Here is a 17,181-nt window from a genome sequence, read left to right on the forward strand (position 1 = left end):
AGAAACATCAGAGTGTGACTTATGATGGTCTATGGAAATTCAGAATGTAGAGATGGGTGCACAATCCAACCACAAGCATTTGTTGGTGTTTCTTTATCTCCATATTGACAACAAAGATGGTGAAGAGGGCGTGACACATGAGGAGAAGCTGAGGTCACTTGGCTTGTTTGGCTTAGAGGAGACTGGAAGGAGGCCTCACTGCGGCCTACAGCCCCTCATGAGAAGAGCAGAGGAGCAGTGCTGATTTCTGCACTGGGGGAGACAGGACATGAGGGAATGGCACGGAGTTGCATTAGGGGAGGGTCAAGCTGGGAGTTACAAAAGACTCCGCATCAGAGGGCACTGGGCATGGAACAAGCTACCCAGGGCAGTGATCAAAGCCCAAAGCTATTGGAGTTCAAGGAGTGTTTGGACAACGCTCTGAGACACAGGATTTAAATGCTGGTTGTTGGACCAGGAGTTTATGCCTGGAGTTGGACTCAATGATCCTGGGCAACATAGTACCTGATCTAGTAGTTGGCAACTCTGTCCATGGTAGGGGGATGGGAATTTCAAGTTTCCCTCCAACTCAAACCATAATTCTATGATCCTTATGGGTCCCTTCCAACCTAAGGTACTGTATGTATCTATTGTTTGAGCTGGCTAGTATAAAGGTGGCTCAGCTGGCATGAGATGAGCATTGCAAAACATTAATACAACCGACAATCTAGAGAGGCACTTGGTACATATAGTATCATTTATTTTAATACATTTACAACTTTCCGAAAAGAAATATATTACAGTGAATATAATACAGGTTTTGTAATTTCACTAGAACGTGAAAAATTTTGTAGATTTTATTCAACTCTTTTTCTAGTTCTTCATAAAAACATAAAGGTACTTTACCAGGAAACCCTTCCCTTCCATTGCCTTTACACTATAAAAATTTTACTTCACCTCTGAGAACTTTCTATCCCCAATATTTCAGTTATAAAAAAAGAATAAGTTTTTACTTCTTTTGAATTTATACAATTTAGAACAACCTGGTAAATTTCTGATTATATTAGAAAAATGGGACACTGAAAAATATTTGCTGGCCAAACCCCCCACCCCCAAAAGTACTATATAGAAACACAGTTCAACACTACTAGTTGCATTTTAGAATGGTTGGTAAAAGGGGTAACTTTTATGTCGATATAATGCATTAAACCCACTGTCTGCTGCTACTATGTGGCATGCATCATATATTTTCTATTAAGCTGATGAAGTAGCTTCTTCCCATGGATTTTTCCACTGACATTTGTAACGTTTCATTTGCAAATATATATATTATATGTACAAAGTATTGGTCACATAGTGTATTTATACTGTACATAGTTTATAGATTTAATAATATCTGTATTCATAGGCATTTTAGTCTGTACCTGAAGTCAATGTCATTGGATGGTTGCAAAATACCCAGTCCTGCACGGGATTGATCTAAAGAAGGACACTGCACATTACTGTCAACGAGATCTATCTCAAAATATGAAAATATTAGAACCAAAAATTGTTTAATTTCATGGACAGCAAATAACCTCCCAGGGCATTTTGCTATTCCTGCTCCAAATGGCATATAATAATACTTCAACTTGCGACCGTTGCGGTAGAAGTCAGTCTTCTCTTCTTTGTTCTCACTGAGATAACGATCGTATTTGAATGTCTGTAATAAAACCCACAAAAGAGTTACTTGATACCTGAGTACCTCCAAGGGCTGGGGAATGCTATTAAGACAGAATGCAGGCTGTGAGGGAACTGCCTCTGGCAGTGTTGTACAAGGCAGTTTTTCTGCTATTTGGAACGTGTGGCCCCTGAGAAGTTCTGGCCTGTGAGACAATATCATCTCAGGACCCTTGCGAGAGTTGAGCTAGGGAACCTTTAGGTTAATTTTTCTTTTCTGACCCCTTAAAATAAGCATTACAACTTGCATCACAGTTCACACATCAGAATTTGAACATTGATCATTTCACATCTTTGGGACAATACTACCCTTGTCCTCCCTCGAGCTCCCTACAACCATGACCTTTCCTTATTGAGGAAAGCGAAAAGTTGAAGGCTCTCTTGGGTTTCCTGCCCAGTTGTTGGTTATAGCAAATCACGTTATTCAGAAAGACAGTGATTGCACTGGCTTTACTTTTCCTCTTGCCCACCTTTGAGTATCCATGCGTTAAGAACAGACTGTCTGGAGTGTAACAGTGAATCAGCTGTGGGGCACTCCTGATAAATGATCTGTTGAACGGCACGTTAGTTTCTGCTAGAGCTCAGAATGTAATGTGCTATGATAAATACTTACCAAAGGATCAGCATAGATTTCTGGATCAAAATGCAACAGTTGAGGATAAAGAGCTACAATATCATCCTTGCGAATGTTGTAAAAACTGTCCTCTAAATGCAAAGTGAAATCCTCCTTAGCAACTCGGAAAGTCATGGATGCACTCGATAACCTCATTGCCTCCTTGATGATGCTGTCTATAGGAAGAGGAAAAGAAATGGTTACCATAGAAACAGTATATATATATCTATGGGGGAGCTTAAGTATTTTGAACTATTCAAATCCACCATCAGACCCTATTATGGGAAGTAATTTAACAAAACTTTACAAATGCTTAAGAAAGTATCTTCCTCTTTTTTGTTGTTGTTGTTGTTGTTGTTGTTGGCATTATTATCCTTTCTGCAGATTAGACTGAGAACATAATCTTCTTTCCCATAGAAAAATATTTATAGCTGATGCAACGTAACATTTGAAAGTGAAACATGCTTTTATGTTGAGGTAAAGGCAAAACTGAAAAAAATAACCTTCCATAATGAGATATAAAATTTGACAGCACCCTCTTTATTTGATCTTAAGTAAACAGAGTACTGTTGTGAATTACCCATGGGTGTCCAACACTGTGTGGTTGTGTAGCAGTATTCCAACATCCCTTTGCCCATGAAATGTGCTATTCATGATAATTAATATTCCCAGGACAAGTTCTGATTCTGGTAAGAATGGTAGTGTTAGCCATTGATAAGAAACAAACAGATGTTTGTTCTGGTTTTTTGTTGTCTAATAGTAATCTCATGGCAAGTATTCATTTGGGAACTAATAGAAGATATTGAAAATTGTGCGGTGATTTCTGGTACTCCCAAATAAAAGAGTTATACCTAGCACTGGCATATTATCCAGCTGTTTTCGGTTCAATGAAATATAGTTGCCATCTAAGCTTATCTTCTCTCCAGCACTTTCCAAAGTACTTTGCACTTCTTTGGTAGCAGCTCTCATTGCTTCTGGATTCCTAAAATCAAAAAAGAAGAAGCGGTGTAACGTTATCTTAAGGATGGTACAAAAACAGGTTTTGCCATTTGTTTTTATCCTGACTAAAATTCAGTTTGTTAGCTGAAGAAATTTCTAACACAACAGTGTTGCAGCAAAATCTACTTATGCCATTGCACTGTTTGATGTCTTAACAAAGGCAACAGCTGCAGAAAAGGAAAAGAACACTATTTGATTCTGTCTCCAATGACAATGGGACAGAACTGATGTGCGTAACATAGGTAATAGTGACGTCACTAAAAAGCAATGCCAAGAGTAAGAAATCAGAAACAATCAGTCATAGATTAGGAAGGAGCCCTACAGCAGCTACGAGATTTAGGAAGGGGATCATAAGTCAGTTTTATAGCATCACTTTCCTAGATGATGTCCTATTCCATAGTGATATATTATGTCTAACTGAAAAGAAATTCTTAATACTAAAAGTCCACATAGAATCCTCTACTGTCTAGATTTTCTTACAGGCATGGAAGATCTATAAACTATTTATCTATAAACTATGGTGAAATATGTATGGATGATAATACAGAATGCAACAGTATCATTGTTCTGAATGCATAATTGTGGCATTAAAAGACTTCAAGGCCAGGAGATTTAAGCCAGTGCATTCATGGAATGAAAAGTACAAAAAACCTTCAATTATTAACATCAGTGGGTAGACATGAAAGTACAAGACAGAAATTTAGATGAATACTCAAGAGGTAGTCATGTAGGGCTAGATTATGCAAGTTTAGATTTGCTCCAAAATGGACATGTAATTGTTTTATCTAAACTGTGTACTCCTCTCATGAGTCACAAGCTCAGCAGATGCCATTTACACTGCAGCTATCCAAACTTAGAAAAGTACTACATTGGAAAGTCCAGTCTGGAGGTTTAGGAAATGAGATGCAAGAATCCTGAACCACTTGGGGTTTGAATACCCATCCTTCTCTCAAGGAATCCAGACATATCTCAGGTGAATCTCAAATCTCTGTCCTAGAAAGTCATGCATTGTTAGAACAATATTTTGGGGGTCACTCTTTATGCTGCCACAATGGCTTTATCTTCAAATACAAAAGCACTGCTGCAATGAGGGTGAAGAAGGCAGCAGGGAGGTTCCGTTTCAGTATTGCTCCATATCTACTGTAACCTCAGTGGGATCTATCAACATATAAACTATTTTCTATTAAATATCTGTGAAAAGATATTTCTATTAAATATCTATGAAGCTAGAGCTCATTTTGCCTGCTCTAGAGAGATGACCTAAAAAGATGTAATTATACTGGGAGAGCCTTCAGTACAATCAGTATCCTGACTGCAACCATCACTTTTAAGGTCCTATCATATAGGCTTATTCCAAAACTTAATTTACAAAGCATATTACATCCTACTTCTTACTGCTGGGATTCAAGGTATTGCCCCAGAGTAGTATTTTTTGAAAAGCATCTATGGAATTATGACCTGTGGTACCACCACTGCTTGGTCTGAGGACCAAACAAGGGGGTTTTTCTGCAGAAGTCCAGAACAGCTTGTCACTCATGTTATCATTGGCTGAAGCAGCGGAATTTGTCCATAGCAGTGAACTGGTTTCTGAAAGACAATAAACATTATTCTTCTCATTTGGAAACGAGAAACATTGGGACTTACTTAAGAAGGTAGAACAAGCTCCAAAAAGTAGCAGGAATGGTGTTAGCTTGAGAGGCCCAGAGCACTGCCACATGGGTCTTCGCTTTTTCCATGTCATCAAAGGTTGACAGAGTGTCATTCAGGAACATGCGGAGCATGACAAGCTCAGAGAGGTTGTCCCTTTTCAGGAGGTTCTTGTGGAGCAGAGCCTCTCCCAGCTTCTCACGGGCACTATGGGCACTCTTGAATAGATGGATAGGCAGCCCTGCCACAAGGGCTGGGAAGATCTTATCGAATTCCTTGAAGTTTTCGAGGGCATTTAGGATACGAGCTCTCTCTGTTTCCCGCTTTGATAGATTTTTGTCATGATTTGGGTTAAACTCTTTACCAAAAAGTGTTAGAAAGCCAGATTCAAACATCACCTGGCAACAGAATGTGTAAAGTCCTTCTGTAACCCAGGTGTTAGGCTGAAGTTTAGATGCTCTTGACTGCAGCATGACGTATTGTAGATTTTCCATCATTGCTTCGATGAGGGCATCGAGGGCATTACCTTGAAGGGTTCTAATGAAGGTATGATGAAAATTTTCAGTGGTGTTTCCTTCTGCTGGGTCAATGCTACCATGCCCAAAAGCCTGTTACAAAATAAAATATGTGCATGATAAATAAGACCTGATATCACCTTGATGATAAAGCCTAATAGAAAATAAAACCAAAGTATAAATTCACGGATTACTAGAGGAAAATGTCATGAGGACTGCAGAAATTAGAGCCAAAACAGATCACAGCTAACCATAAGGAAGCATCATAAGGACTACAAATACTAGAGCCAGTATTTTCTAAGCAAACCAAAGCAGCTAGGTAGGCAAATGAAAATAAAAGTGAACAGATGCTGCCAGATAAATGGATGTGTTTACATAAAGCATCATTCAGCTCCCACTGACGTCAAAAGGAGCCTGTTTGCTTACTTCAGTAGAAGTCTGATAGACCTTCCATGGTATTGCATCACATTTTGAGACAATAAGACCCCTAATCTTCCATAGTGATACGAATCTCCTGAAGAAAGCTTAAGCTTCAGCAAACTGTATGTAATTTGGCAGATGGTTCTAATTGTGTTTCTACTATAGCAATTTGGGATACTGCCTTGCTAAATGTATTTCTTGGATAATCCAAATCACTGTAAATTTTCTTTCCATTAAGAAAAAAAGAAAGAAAAAAAAAAAAACCCTCAAGATTTCAAACCAATAAAAGTGCAGAAATGTGAAACTTATATTTCAAAGGCATAGTAATGCTACAGGGATTAACTAAGCACTGTCTGTCCTGCCAGCATGATAGATATTAAAAGCATTTTTAAAGTGGTACCTTGGCAGAAGTAGCAAAATGGAACTTTTTCCAGTCCAAGTGTTTTCCCTGGCGTATCAGTGAATGGTATGAAAAAGGGTCAGTGAGGAAATGAATATATTTCCCTGCTACTTGACAAGTGAAAATGTGGCCATGCTTCTTCTGTTTTTCCCTGAGGAATTCGAGGGGGTTGGCACCAAACTGCAAGGCACAGCCCAGGTATGGAAGGAACCCGTTTTCAAGTGGTGGCTCTCCTTGGCGCCTACAAAACACACACAAAAAAACCCTGAGTTTAGAAGAGTTTCACCATCTCATTTTTCCCTAGATTGGGTTTGTTTGTTTGTTTTTATGTGTTGAAATGCAGCATTGTTGCCTCTGGCTAACGTCCACAGATCCATAATGGTCTCATAAATGCTTTCCAGTAATACTGTCTGAAACATAATGATATCCACAAATCAATTTGAACACCAAGGGGGAATTGCCTTTTGAGTGTAGAAAGGTTGTTATTATTGGCGTATCTCACTTGGAGCCAATCCCACTGAAAACAGTGGGAAATTTTCCCTGATCTGCACTAGGCATAAGATTTAGTCTTTCAGGCAAATTGTCATTAAGCCCATGCCTTGTGTTAAGCATATGCTTAAAATGAAGCATGTGCTTAAATGATGTTTTTTTATTCTGACAGTCAGAAAATCACTTTCCTGCAGAAAGTCACTGTGGCAGCTAAAATAACTTTATCCTCTAGTATGTTCTTGATGGTTATCATTGTATGAGGTTACATATTATTACTTCTTTTGTCGAACTTTTAATAGTAAAACCAGAAAATGGTTGCTGAAGTATATAAAATTATAACTGAATCATAGAATCCTTCGTTGAAAGGATTCTATCACCACAGACCATGCTAAAGAGCCTGTCATAAGCAAATAACTTGCTCTGTGTAACCACCTAGGAGAGACTGATAATAGGAAATGTTTCTAAATAAGTATTAAGCTATGTAGATAGAAGCAGGTATTTGCTAATTAGCTATGATTAGAATACACTAAGCCCAGTGCTTTAGCAAAACAGAACACACATATTAATATCTTAATTAGCTCATTTGTGCATAGATTTGTATCAACACCTATCTCAAAGAACTAAGTCGCTATTAAAAGTCTGTGCAGTTGAATTCTATTGTAACATAAGTCTCTCAAAAGAGAGTATTTCCCATGTTATCCTGCATTTATCCACCCACATTTATCCATCTGATGATCTTCAGATTACACTCATTTTAGTCACACACACAGTATGCTTGAAAGAAGCAAAGAACAGGAATATACTAAGATGCATTTACAAATGGATTCCTTACCTCCTTCTCCTCCTCCCAAAAAGAAACCAAAAAGTGCAACAGACTGTTATCACTGTTCCCCAGATCCATGGTGCTATGAACATTTCTGGTAGTGCCCCCAAACTTCCAAGTGGAAAACCTGCTCAGTAATGCTATGGCAGAAGAGGTGACTGAGAATGATACGGAATGACCGGTCACATTTTTTATACGGTAGATGCACCGCTGCATATAATGGCACTCAGTCAACCTAGCAAGCTATTGATTAACCATTTCTGGACGAAGGCTGCTTTGTCTCTGCTCTGACATCTTTCTGCAGAGCTCTTCACTGGACTGATGTGGACAGTTGCAGACACGGCCTTGAGCTGATATCAGGTATCAGAAGTGGTTCCAAAGTAATCAAACAGCTGTAATAGTTGATAATTTGAAGGCCTCTCAGGTGTGTTTTCATCTATCCTGCAGATTTACCAATTACGGTCTATAGTTCAAGTTTAGCAATAAATTAAATGGCTGCTGACAGATGTTCAGTGGAGTCAAGCTAGGTAAATGGTGGCTGCAGTTCATGGTGTCCCTTGGCTGCCAGCCTGCCTATTCTCTCCTTTCTCCTTTGTGTGGATTTACCTGGCTGTGGTGCGCTGCTGTGAGAGGGAGAGGGAGAGATTTGGCTGCAGGTAAAAGAATGGACTTATTCCTCTAACCGTGTTTCTCTACTAGAAAAGGATGAAATACGTTTGATGTAATGCAGAGCAAGGGAAAAGAAAACACGTTTAGATCATTACACTGTTGAGCCTGGAGAACAGGAGGTTCATCAATATCTGTAAATATGTGAAGGGGAGCTGCAGAGAGGGTGGATCCAGGCTCATTTCAGTGGTGCCCAGTGCCAGGAGAAGAGGCAATAGGCACAAACTGGAACACAGGAGTTCCCTCTGAACACCAGGCAGCATCTCTGTGATGTGCGGGTGATGGAGCACCAGCATGGAGCACCTCTGTCCAGGAGCTGTGGAGTCTCCTGCTTGGAAATCTTCAGCAGATGCCTGGATATGGCCTGTGCACTCTACATAGGGGAGGGTTGGGCCAGATAAACCCTGAGGTGCCTTCAAACCTCCATAATTCTGTGGTTCTGTGATAGCTTGTCCATACATTGCTAAGACCTTTCTAATTCTCCATTTGTTGTGGTTTAACTCCAGTGGGCAACTAATCACCACACAGCCATTTGTTCACTCTGCCCAAGTGGGATGGGGGAGAGAAGTAGAAAGCAAGAACTCCTGGGCTGAGATAAAGAGCCTCAGATCCTTCAGAGGTTTTCCTACTGTATCATGGACTTATCCATAGCCACAGACAATTTAAAGTATACCAGATCTGTTGTGGTCTTATTAATTGGCTACTTTTCTAGAGGTATATCTGCTGCAGAATGGGTTTATCTACAGCCACAGTTGCTTTGATGTTTACCTGGCACAGTCTTTTCTACTAGCCACTGTCTTTCTGGACACCTGCTGTGCTGTGGTCTTATCCACTTTGTGGTATTCTGGTATGGCCTTCTCCCCAGCTGTTCTATGGGCTTTGCAATGTGTGTACCTGCTGCAGCATGAATTTCTCCATGGCCATATACAATTTGAAGTGTGCTTACTTCAGAGTGGACTTATCCATGGCCACAGATGCTTTGGGGTAGACATGCTCCCATGTGGGCTCATCTACAGGTCGCAGTCCATCTGAGCTGAGCTCAGTCTGGTGTCCCAGCCTGTCCAGTGCAGCAGCACAGGGACAGCAATGATGACCCAGCCATCTGCCAGCCCAGGCTCATGGCCATGGCTGTTATCAAAATGTTCCCAGGCACAGCAAAGCAAGATGATAAGGAGTAGAGCAAACAGCAGAAGCAAAAGCAGCCACTAACAAGCACTGGTCTATAACAATATAACTGATCTATAAGGCAAGCAAGCTGCATGACAAGTACAGGAGCTTGCCAATTAGCAGCTAACCTGCTATAGTATGTAAACTTGATTTAACACACTCCACAAACCAATCAAATCTGTTGTTGTCTCAAACCCTTCATGCCTCACATTTGGTACCAAAAAGGTTTAACCCTGGCAGGCAACTCATCACCACCCAGCTGCTCATTTATTCTCTCCAGATGGGGATGGGAGGGAGAATTGGAAAGCTCTTGGGCACCATCTTAGCAGCCACTTTTGTTCTGATATTTGCTTTTATCTGTTATCACGAATCCTGGAGTTGTTCCACTACTCAAATAAAAAGAAATTGCCCAGAAACTTTATCTACTCATGTTGTATGCTGCTCTGAATGCCAGTAGCAAATTTTTTACTCCCCGGTTCCATACATTTCTGTTTTAAAACTCAAAGTCCTTTCAAATTCATAACTCCTGGGCTTGAAGCCTTTTCCTCACTCACTTCTGTCATTATGAGCCGAAAAGACTGTAAACCGAAATGTACCCTCTGTGTCTACACAGTATGTCTGCCAGTCTCCAGCACCTTGGCAAGAGAACCTTCTCAAGTGACAGGATGGGATATTCCATTCAAGAACTGGCTAAATTCTACCTGCAGTATGACTTAATTTATTAGAAGGGGAAGTGCAGTCAAAAGGCTTAGGGCAAAGAGATCTGGGAGAAGATCCTGAAAAACAGATTTGCATGGGAAGAAAGCCATGCATTGCATTGCTACTAGTGGAGCAGCACAAGCAGCAGAATGTGTTTCAGCAGGAACACAAGGTATATGCGTACAAAATACAATAAACCGTGAATGATGAATCACACTAGTTATGATCAGTTCTTGGCTATTCATTATTACCATTAAGTAGGACACCCCCAAGAACAGTCTGTGACATGTTCAGTGGGAGTATGTTCCTCACCTGAAGCCACTTCCAGTTAAGCCAATACAGAGTGACTAGGAGAACACTGTGAGAGACACATCTTGTTAACTCAAAAGAAAAATGACCTGGATAGCAAAGGGAAGGAAAAGAGTCAAGAAGAATTGGGTGGGAAAGAGGACTGGGTACAGTGGGGGACCTACTACAAAGCAAAGAGAGACTGGAGCAAAAAGTCTGCTAGCTCTGGGCTGGAGATAATCCAGGCATGAAGTAACTGCTGGGGGCATTCCCACTGCCCAAAGGTCAGCGCTAGGAGCACCTGGCATTGAGCCATCGAGGAGGCGGCTCAGCAGCATAGAGCGATGTCTCACAGGTCATGTGGGGGTCTATTACTGTCATTTCGTCATCCTGAGCAGGTACAGTCACTTTATTATGTTTGCATCTGATTCTTACTCCATGTATAGATCTCAGACTTCTCATTTTCAATCACCACTAAACAAGAAAGTAGGAAGTTTCATCAGCTTTATGTCTAACACCCTGCAGTGCTGTTTAGGGAGGTTGTGATGGGGAGGAATTTGGCCTCTTCTCCCAGACAACAAACAGAACCCGAGGAAATGGCTGCAAGTTGCGCCAGAGGAGGTTTAGATTAGATGTAAGGAAAAGCTTTTTCTCTCAGAGAGTGGCCAGGCACTGGAATGGCTGCCCAGGGATGTGCTCAGCTTCACTTTAGGAGAGGAACTACTGTGTTTGCTGAAGCTTAAGAGAACCTCCTGGCTTGCTTCTCAGCTGCATAGAAACAACTCGCTATCCACCCAACCAGCTTCAACTCTCTCCTTTCAGCTCTATGGTTTTAATTAGTCATGACCCCCACACAGTACTTAAATAGACAATAATTGATAGGCCAAGCTAGGGTTAATCATTCTTTTTTTCAACGGTTGCTGATGGCTTCATAACTCTGGTGCGCTGGAGCACAGAAGGGTGTGACTGAGTTACAGAAGGCTGCTGAGTGCAGTTGCCTGTAAATAGCAGTGCTGCTCACAGTGAACTAAAGCCTCTTTATTCAATGGAAGTCTATAAGAGGTACACCCCGTTACAAAAACAATTGACTTTATTTTTTTTCCCTTGTGTGTGTTGTGAGATCTGAGTTAATAGTTTTCACCAGCAGATGGAAAATAAAGCAACACTGCAGCACAGTAGTGGCTGGCAGAGCAGTGTGGGCTGACACAGTGCGGCATGGAGCTGCAATCACAGCTAGAAAACGCTTCTGAAACATAGAACAAGTATTTCAGAAAGCTGCAGCAATAGGAAAGGAAAACATTAACAAGAAGTTTAGAAGTCCCTGAGTGCAGCTGCTTGTAGCGCTAGAAAATGACTAATAAATAATTATATATCACCACCTACTGGTAAACATCTTCAACTGGCACTTGTGTGCTGTGTTCTAGAGCAGGCACTGAACTTTGCCAGTCAGTGTTTCCTCTTTCTATAAATCACAACTGGCATTCATTCTATGTGCCTACGTATTTGTCTTTTGTATTTAAGTGTAATTATAGGTTGTTTGAGAGCTGTTTTTGGGGGAAGAGAGATTTAGGCTGGCTCACGGTAAATAAAGCACAAGTAAATCCAACATTCTAAAAGAACTGAATTTTTAAACTGGAAAAGGGTAGATTACAGGAGATATTAGGAAGAAATTCTTTACTGTGAGGGTGGTGAGACATTGGACCAGGTTGCCTTGTATGGTTGTGGATGCCTGGAAGCACTCAAGGCCAGGCTGGATGGGGCTGTGAGCAACCTGGTCTAGAGGGAGGTGTCCCTGCCTACAGCAGGGGGTTGGAACTACATGATCTTAAAGGTCCCTTCCAACTCAAACCCTTTTATGATGAAAATAATATTAAATATGCCATGAAAATAATATTAAATATGCCGTAGGAAAGAATGCCAAGCAGTTTAGGATTTTAATAATCTAAATAATCTACAGCAATTTCATCATACCAGAATATAACCCTAGAATTGTATTTATTTAAATCATTATGGTTGTTCAAAGGGCAGATTTTGCCTACACTGCAATCTGCCTTCTGCAAAATCTGTGAGTCATCTCACTCCAGAAAAGCGCTCTGCTCAGATTTCCTTTACTTCTCTCCCCTGCTGTGGATTGTCTGAAAAGAGGTACAACTCTTTTGTAATAGGATTCCTTTGTAGTACCTTTGAACCTGTCATTATGAAGAACTATGCATGTACAATGTATTGTATTTGCATTACAGTAGATTATAAAGTTGGACAGGTGTGGAAACCAAGCAATTTGCATCCTCTTTAAGGACAGGCACCCCAAACATTTCAATAGCAATATGGTGGTATCAACCATCTCAGACCAGATCTCATTAACAAATATCATCCTTTCTTTCATTTCAACCAATTTTAATAATATGCTGCATGCTGACTTGACAGTTCTTCAAATAGTAGAACTACTACAGGAAGTACTCAGTTTATTTGTATCATTTGCTATCAAAACACTAAACAGGGAGAAATCAAAGCTCAGATGCCATTACAAAATAATGATATTAATGTAAAATATATAGATATATTTGGAGAAAGGTAGTTGGGTGACAAGCCAGTAGAAAAAGACTACAGGGCAACCGTAGAGCATGACAAGCTATTCAGGACTGGCCCAGCAGATGGAGCAGGGCATGTAAAGAGCACTTTCATCCTGCTTTTCTTCACTTCTGTTCTCTTTTTTTATTCTTCCCCTTTTATTTTATTTTTTTAACAAACAAATGAAAATTAAAGAAGTGCAGAGCCTTCCTGTCTCCCACATATCATCGTGGCTTACTACTCGCTCTCCTGCAACACCTTCCTGAGTTATCCAGCTCTGAAGTGTAGCTCTTCATGTTCCTTACTCCATCAAATTCACAACTTGCTTTTATGTCCCCTAATGGAAGTCATGGAGACTGGGATGTTGAAAGATCCTTAGCCATCCAACAACATGTCAGCAAAAGCAAGTAGAGTGAAATAACTGGATCTCTAGAGTCAATCAGTGCTGAAGAGCTGATGTCTATCTATCCTTACATATACAGACTTTTTCCACCTTCACATTGCTCATTGGCTATATGGACTGGATGCTCATCAGCAGAACAGACTAGATGTTGTCCTGTATTGCCAAGGTTAACATTCATATAAAAAAGAAAAAAGTTATATATATATATATTGCTTGTCTAAAAGAAGCTTTGGCAGTGAACAATGTCTTCATTGTGTAAAAGAAAGGAAAAGGAAGACGCTGCTATAACAGACATGATAGAAAGCACCTTGAAAGTGTGAGGCTGCTCAACCATCCAGATGAGATTAGAAAGAGATGAATATGTAACAACATAAACAAGTTGTCTAAACCACAGCCCACTAGCTTTACATCTGAATCAGCCTTCTGGCCTGAGAAAATTTAATTGCAACTGAATGCAGATGACTAATTTGAAAAACTATCTATCTCTGCTAAAATTAAATATGTAATTTAATTTTCCTCTACCAGAATTGCCGTAATACTGTATTTTACTCAGCTCTGCCTATATGTTTCTATATACACATTTAACTTACATGAGCTAAAAACAAAGATTTATTATGGCTTTACTTTGCAAATGGAAAGACTTAAACCATAACAGAAAAAGAAATGCACAAAAGGAACATGGTAATGCAGGAAGAAAAAAGTGATAGATGATGGATGACAGATAGATGTTACAGAGAACAGGAGGTTAAGAGAAAACATAAGGTAAAAGACAGGAACAGTGAAACAGCTGGAACGTTTACAAGTGGGAACCAATTATTGCTTCTCCCAACAAATTAATACACATGAGCGCTCCAGAAGTTGTGTGGCTCTTAACGAGACTCAAATCTTGTAAGTTAAGCAGGTTCCGTGCAGTCAGACATAAGGTGGCGGACTTCCAAAAAACCTGTGCTGCAGAAAACATGTGACTTGCTGAGTCAGTGTGCAGACAGCTCCCCAGAAAAGCGAGGGCACTGTGCTGCCGGCGCAGCATTCCCTCAGATGAGACACATGCAGTGAGCATCCGGCCACTAAGGGCAATTCCTGCTCCTGGGGCTGTCTCCTACTAAACTCTCAGGTTAGCTGAGGGGGAGCAACGATTTCCAGCTGTGACAGGTGAACCTTGCTGAAGGAGACTGAGTCACTGCTGGTGTTGGTTCTCTTTTGCCTCCTCTGCCTGCAGTCACCGTTCCCATAACAAAGAAGAGTAGCTGGCCTCACCTCAACTATCCCAACTTGAAGGCTGGTGTCTGATCAGATTTACGCTCAGCCTGTTTTAAGACAAAATGGCAGACTCCCATCCGTGCAGCCACGCTCCTGCTTCCTTATGTCACCAGTACTCCTGCTCTGCATTAGCAGACTCAGTGTGTTCTCCACGGCAAGATGTACCTTGTTGTCGCAGTGGCACTTCTCGGGCGGCAGTACTCAAACCTATCTGAATTCTGGCCATGCTTTCATTATTGGCTGGCTCCAGTGTTTCTCTGTGACCCATTAAAGGCAGAGCACTGAGGTACGGCCCACCAGGCTATGTGGTCTGCATACTTTGAGGGCAGACAGACGTGCCTGCAGTCCTCCAGTCTGGCGTCATGCTTCATCAAGAATACAGAATTTCACCAGAGCTGCCTAATTCAGAGACCAGGGCCCCTGCCTGAGTTAGACAGTCTGATGTGATTGTACAACACGCTCAGTTAAAGACATTGAGAAAAAAGGAATAAAAGCACTGAATTCCTGAACAAACAGTGCCGACAGTTAAACTGCGAAATATATGCTTTATTTCTGCTATGCCTGGCCTCTGCTCCTAGTGCTTAGAACACTAAAACAAAGTAACAGAGATATCAGAGAAGAGCTGCGGGGTTTATTTCAACCCCTTCCACGGAACTCCTGTTTGTGGCCTGAGTGCAGGAGAAGCGCAGACCCTCTCACCTGAGGCCAGCAACCACTGCTTCCCCAAGGCATCTTCCCACCTCCTCCTGGCCTCAGGGTCACCCATTAAGGAGACTGCAGCCCACACGACCACTGCTCTGCCTGCTGTAGGGGCACAGAGGTGTCTAATGCACAGGGAGGAAGGGTAACGGCCTGGGGTGTCTCCAGGCTCCCGCAATGGGGTGAGTGTTGCTCCTTGCTCTCACAGAGGTGATAAACAAGTCCTCCTGCCAGGCTCTTCACAAGCAGCCATTGTGTTTTCCTCAGTCTCCAGCTGCCCCGCAGGAAGCCCTGAAGGCCATTTGGAGGAGTGTCGGGCACACGCAGCCCAGAGTGAGGGCAGGAAGGTATCCATTTAATAAACAATCCTCAGTACATGAAATAAAAGTTTGTAGAACTGGAAGCTCGTTATAATGCACTATGTGAGCACACTAGAGTGAAGTGCCTTGACTCTCTGCCCATACCTTAGAGTTAGGACAGAAAATAAATCGGTAATTGTTTGCACAGCAGTCAGACACTGGAGGGTTACTTAGGAAAGACTGTGACAACATTAGCATTTCCATCTCTACAGCCGTCTGAATAGCAGGCAGGAAATCAGGCATGAAACTGCAAACTGAGCAGTGGAAAATCATGCATTGCCCGAGCACCATCCAGCTGTGAGATGGTGGGGGACAACAGGATGATATGTCATGCCATCCACTGAAGGTAGCTTGGCAGTCAGAAACAAAGTGACCTCGGCAGATCTAATTCCTTCAGCTTCTAATGTTAAGCACTTGAACTTGGTGAAGTTCCCGTGGTGTAATTTCACCTACAAAGAACATAAATTGATGGTGACAGTCTTCTTTAATTCTTCTTTAAGAAGTCTAGAGGTGAATTGGTACAGCCCAGCCTGACGCAGCAGTTACGTATGTTGGTTTGGGGCTGGTTTGTTCAAGAAGTACAAACAACACGTCAGGCTACTCCTTGCTCATTGCACCCAGCTTGGAACAGGGCCAGTTAATACTCTCACGACTATCCCAGGAACAGAACCACTCCACAGCAATTATTCCTCTTCCAGTAATGATGGGGTGCTGCCTGCACAACTTGTATATGCTTTCAGTGATTGTCTGTCATGTTTCACTGTTGAATGGGTGGAGAATTTCCTAGCATACAAAAGAACAAAAGCACAGTTTGTTCCCAGCTTCAAAGGAAAAATATGAATTTTGAGGTAACCACTCGGCGTTATTTTATTAAGAGTTTTGCAGCTGCAGAGACTGGTACCAATCCATTATTCTTTAAAAGCTGGCACATGACCAGGAAAAAGGAAAAAACCAAACAAACAGAAAAGAAATATTATATTGACAAGGAAACATTAGCACGCTATTGTCCTTGGGTGCTCTAAGTTCAACAAACATCCAATAACTTCCCCTATTTTTTCCACTATGCTCAAACAATAGATGCAGTCTTGGACCCCTTCTTGAAAGTAGCTCAGGAACTGATCAAGAGCAGTTTGGGCCTTTTATCTCTGACTCCTTCAGGCTCCCCAGTCTCATCTCAGTGGCAATCTTGGAAAGGGAGATCTTCTAAAATCTGTTAAGCATGGCCACATCCTCATACTGGTCTTCAAATTGTTAGTGAAGTTGGAGCTTGGAGATGAAGGTGATGAGATGAATCTTTATTATCGGAGCTACTGCCCGTAACCTGGATTTTTGATGGTGCACAAAAAGCAAGCTGAACAAACAACAGACTATACAGAGCTGAATGCCCTGGCTAGGGCATCACCATAGTCTGACAAATGCTATCACCTTGAGAGCAGGACTTCTCAAAGTATCATGACAAGGGATGAAG

General features: G+C 41.4%; 1 protein-coding gene across 1 annotated transcript; it reads right to left on the bottom strand.

Moving 5' to 3' along the window:
- Positions 1-717: 717 nt before the first annotated feature.
- On the bottom strand, positions 718-7,814 carry LOC107310210 (cytochrome P450 7A1). Its single transcript, XM_015855658.2, has 6 exons — positions 7,614-7,814; positions 6,293-6,533; positions 4,955-5,565; positions 3,163-3,293; positions 2,312-2,487; positions 718-1,681 (listed from the first exon to the last, which is right to left on the bottom strand). The coding sequence occupies exons 1-6, from the start codon at positions 7,694-7,696 to the stop codon at positions 1,382-1,384; spliced, it is 1,542 nt and encodes a 513-aa protein (XP_015711144.1). The 5' UTR covers positions 7,697-7,814; the 3' UTR covers positions 718-1,381.
- Positions 7,815-17,181: the final 9,367 nt, after the last annotated feature.

Source organism: Coturnix japonica, chromosome 2 (assembly GCF_001577835.2).
Source record: "Coturnix japonica isolate 7356 chromosome 2, Coturnix japonica 2.1, whole genome shotgun sequence".
Taxonomy (NCBI): domain Eukaryota; kingdom Metazoa; phylum Chordata; class Aves; order Galliformes; family Phasianidae; genus Coturnix; species Coturnix japonica.

Coding starts and splice junctions, on each gene's coding strand:
- LOC107310210 (XM_015855658.2), bottom strand. CDS start 7,696: ATGTTCATAGCACCATGGATCTGGGGAACAGTGATAACAGTCTGTTGC. Junction 6,534..7,613: donor TTTGGGAGGAGGAGAAGGAG/GTAAGGAATCCA, acceptor TGTGTTTTGTAG/GCGCCAAGGAGAGCCACCAC. Junction 2,488..3,162: donor GGATAATATGCCAGTGCTAG/GTATAACTCTTT, acceptor CTCTTCCTATAG/ACAGCATCATCAAGGAGGCA.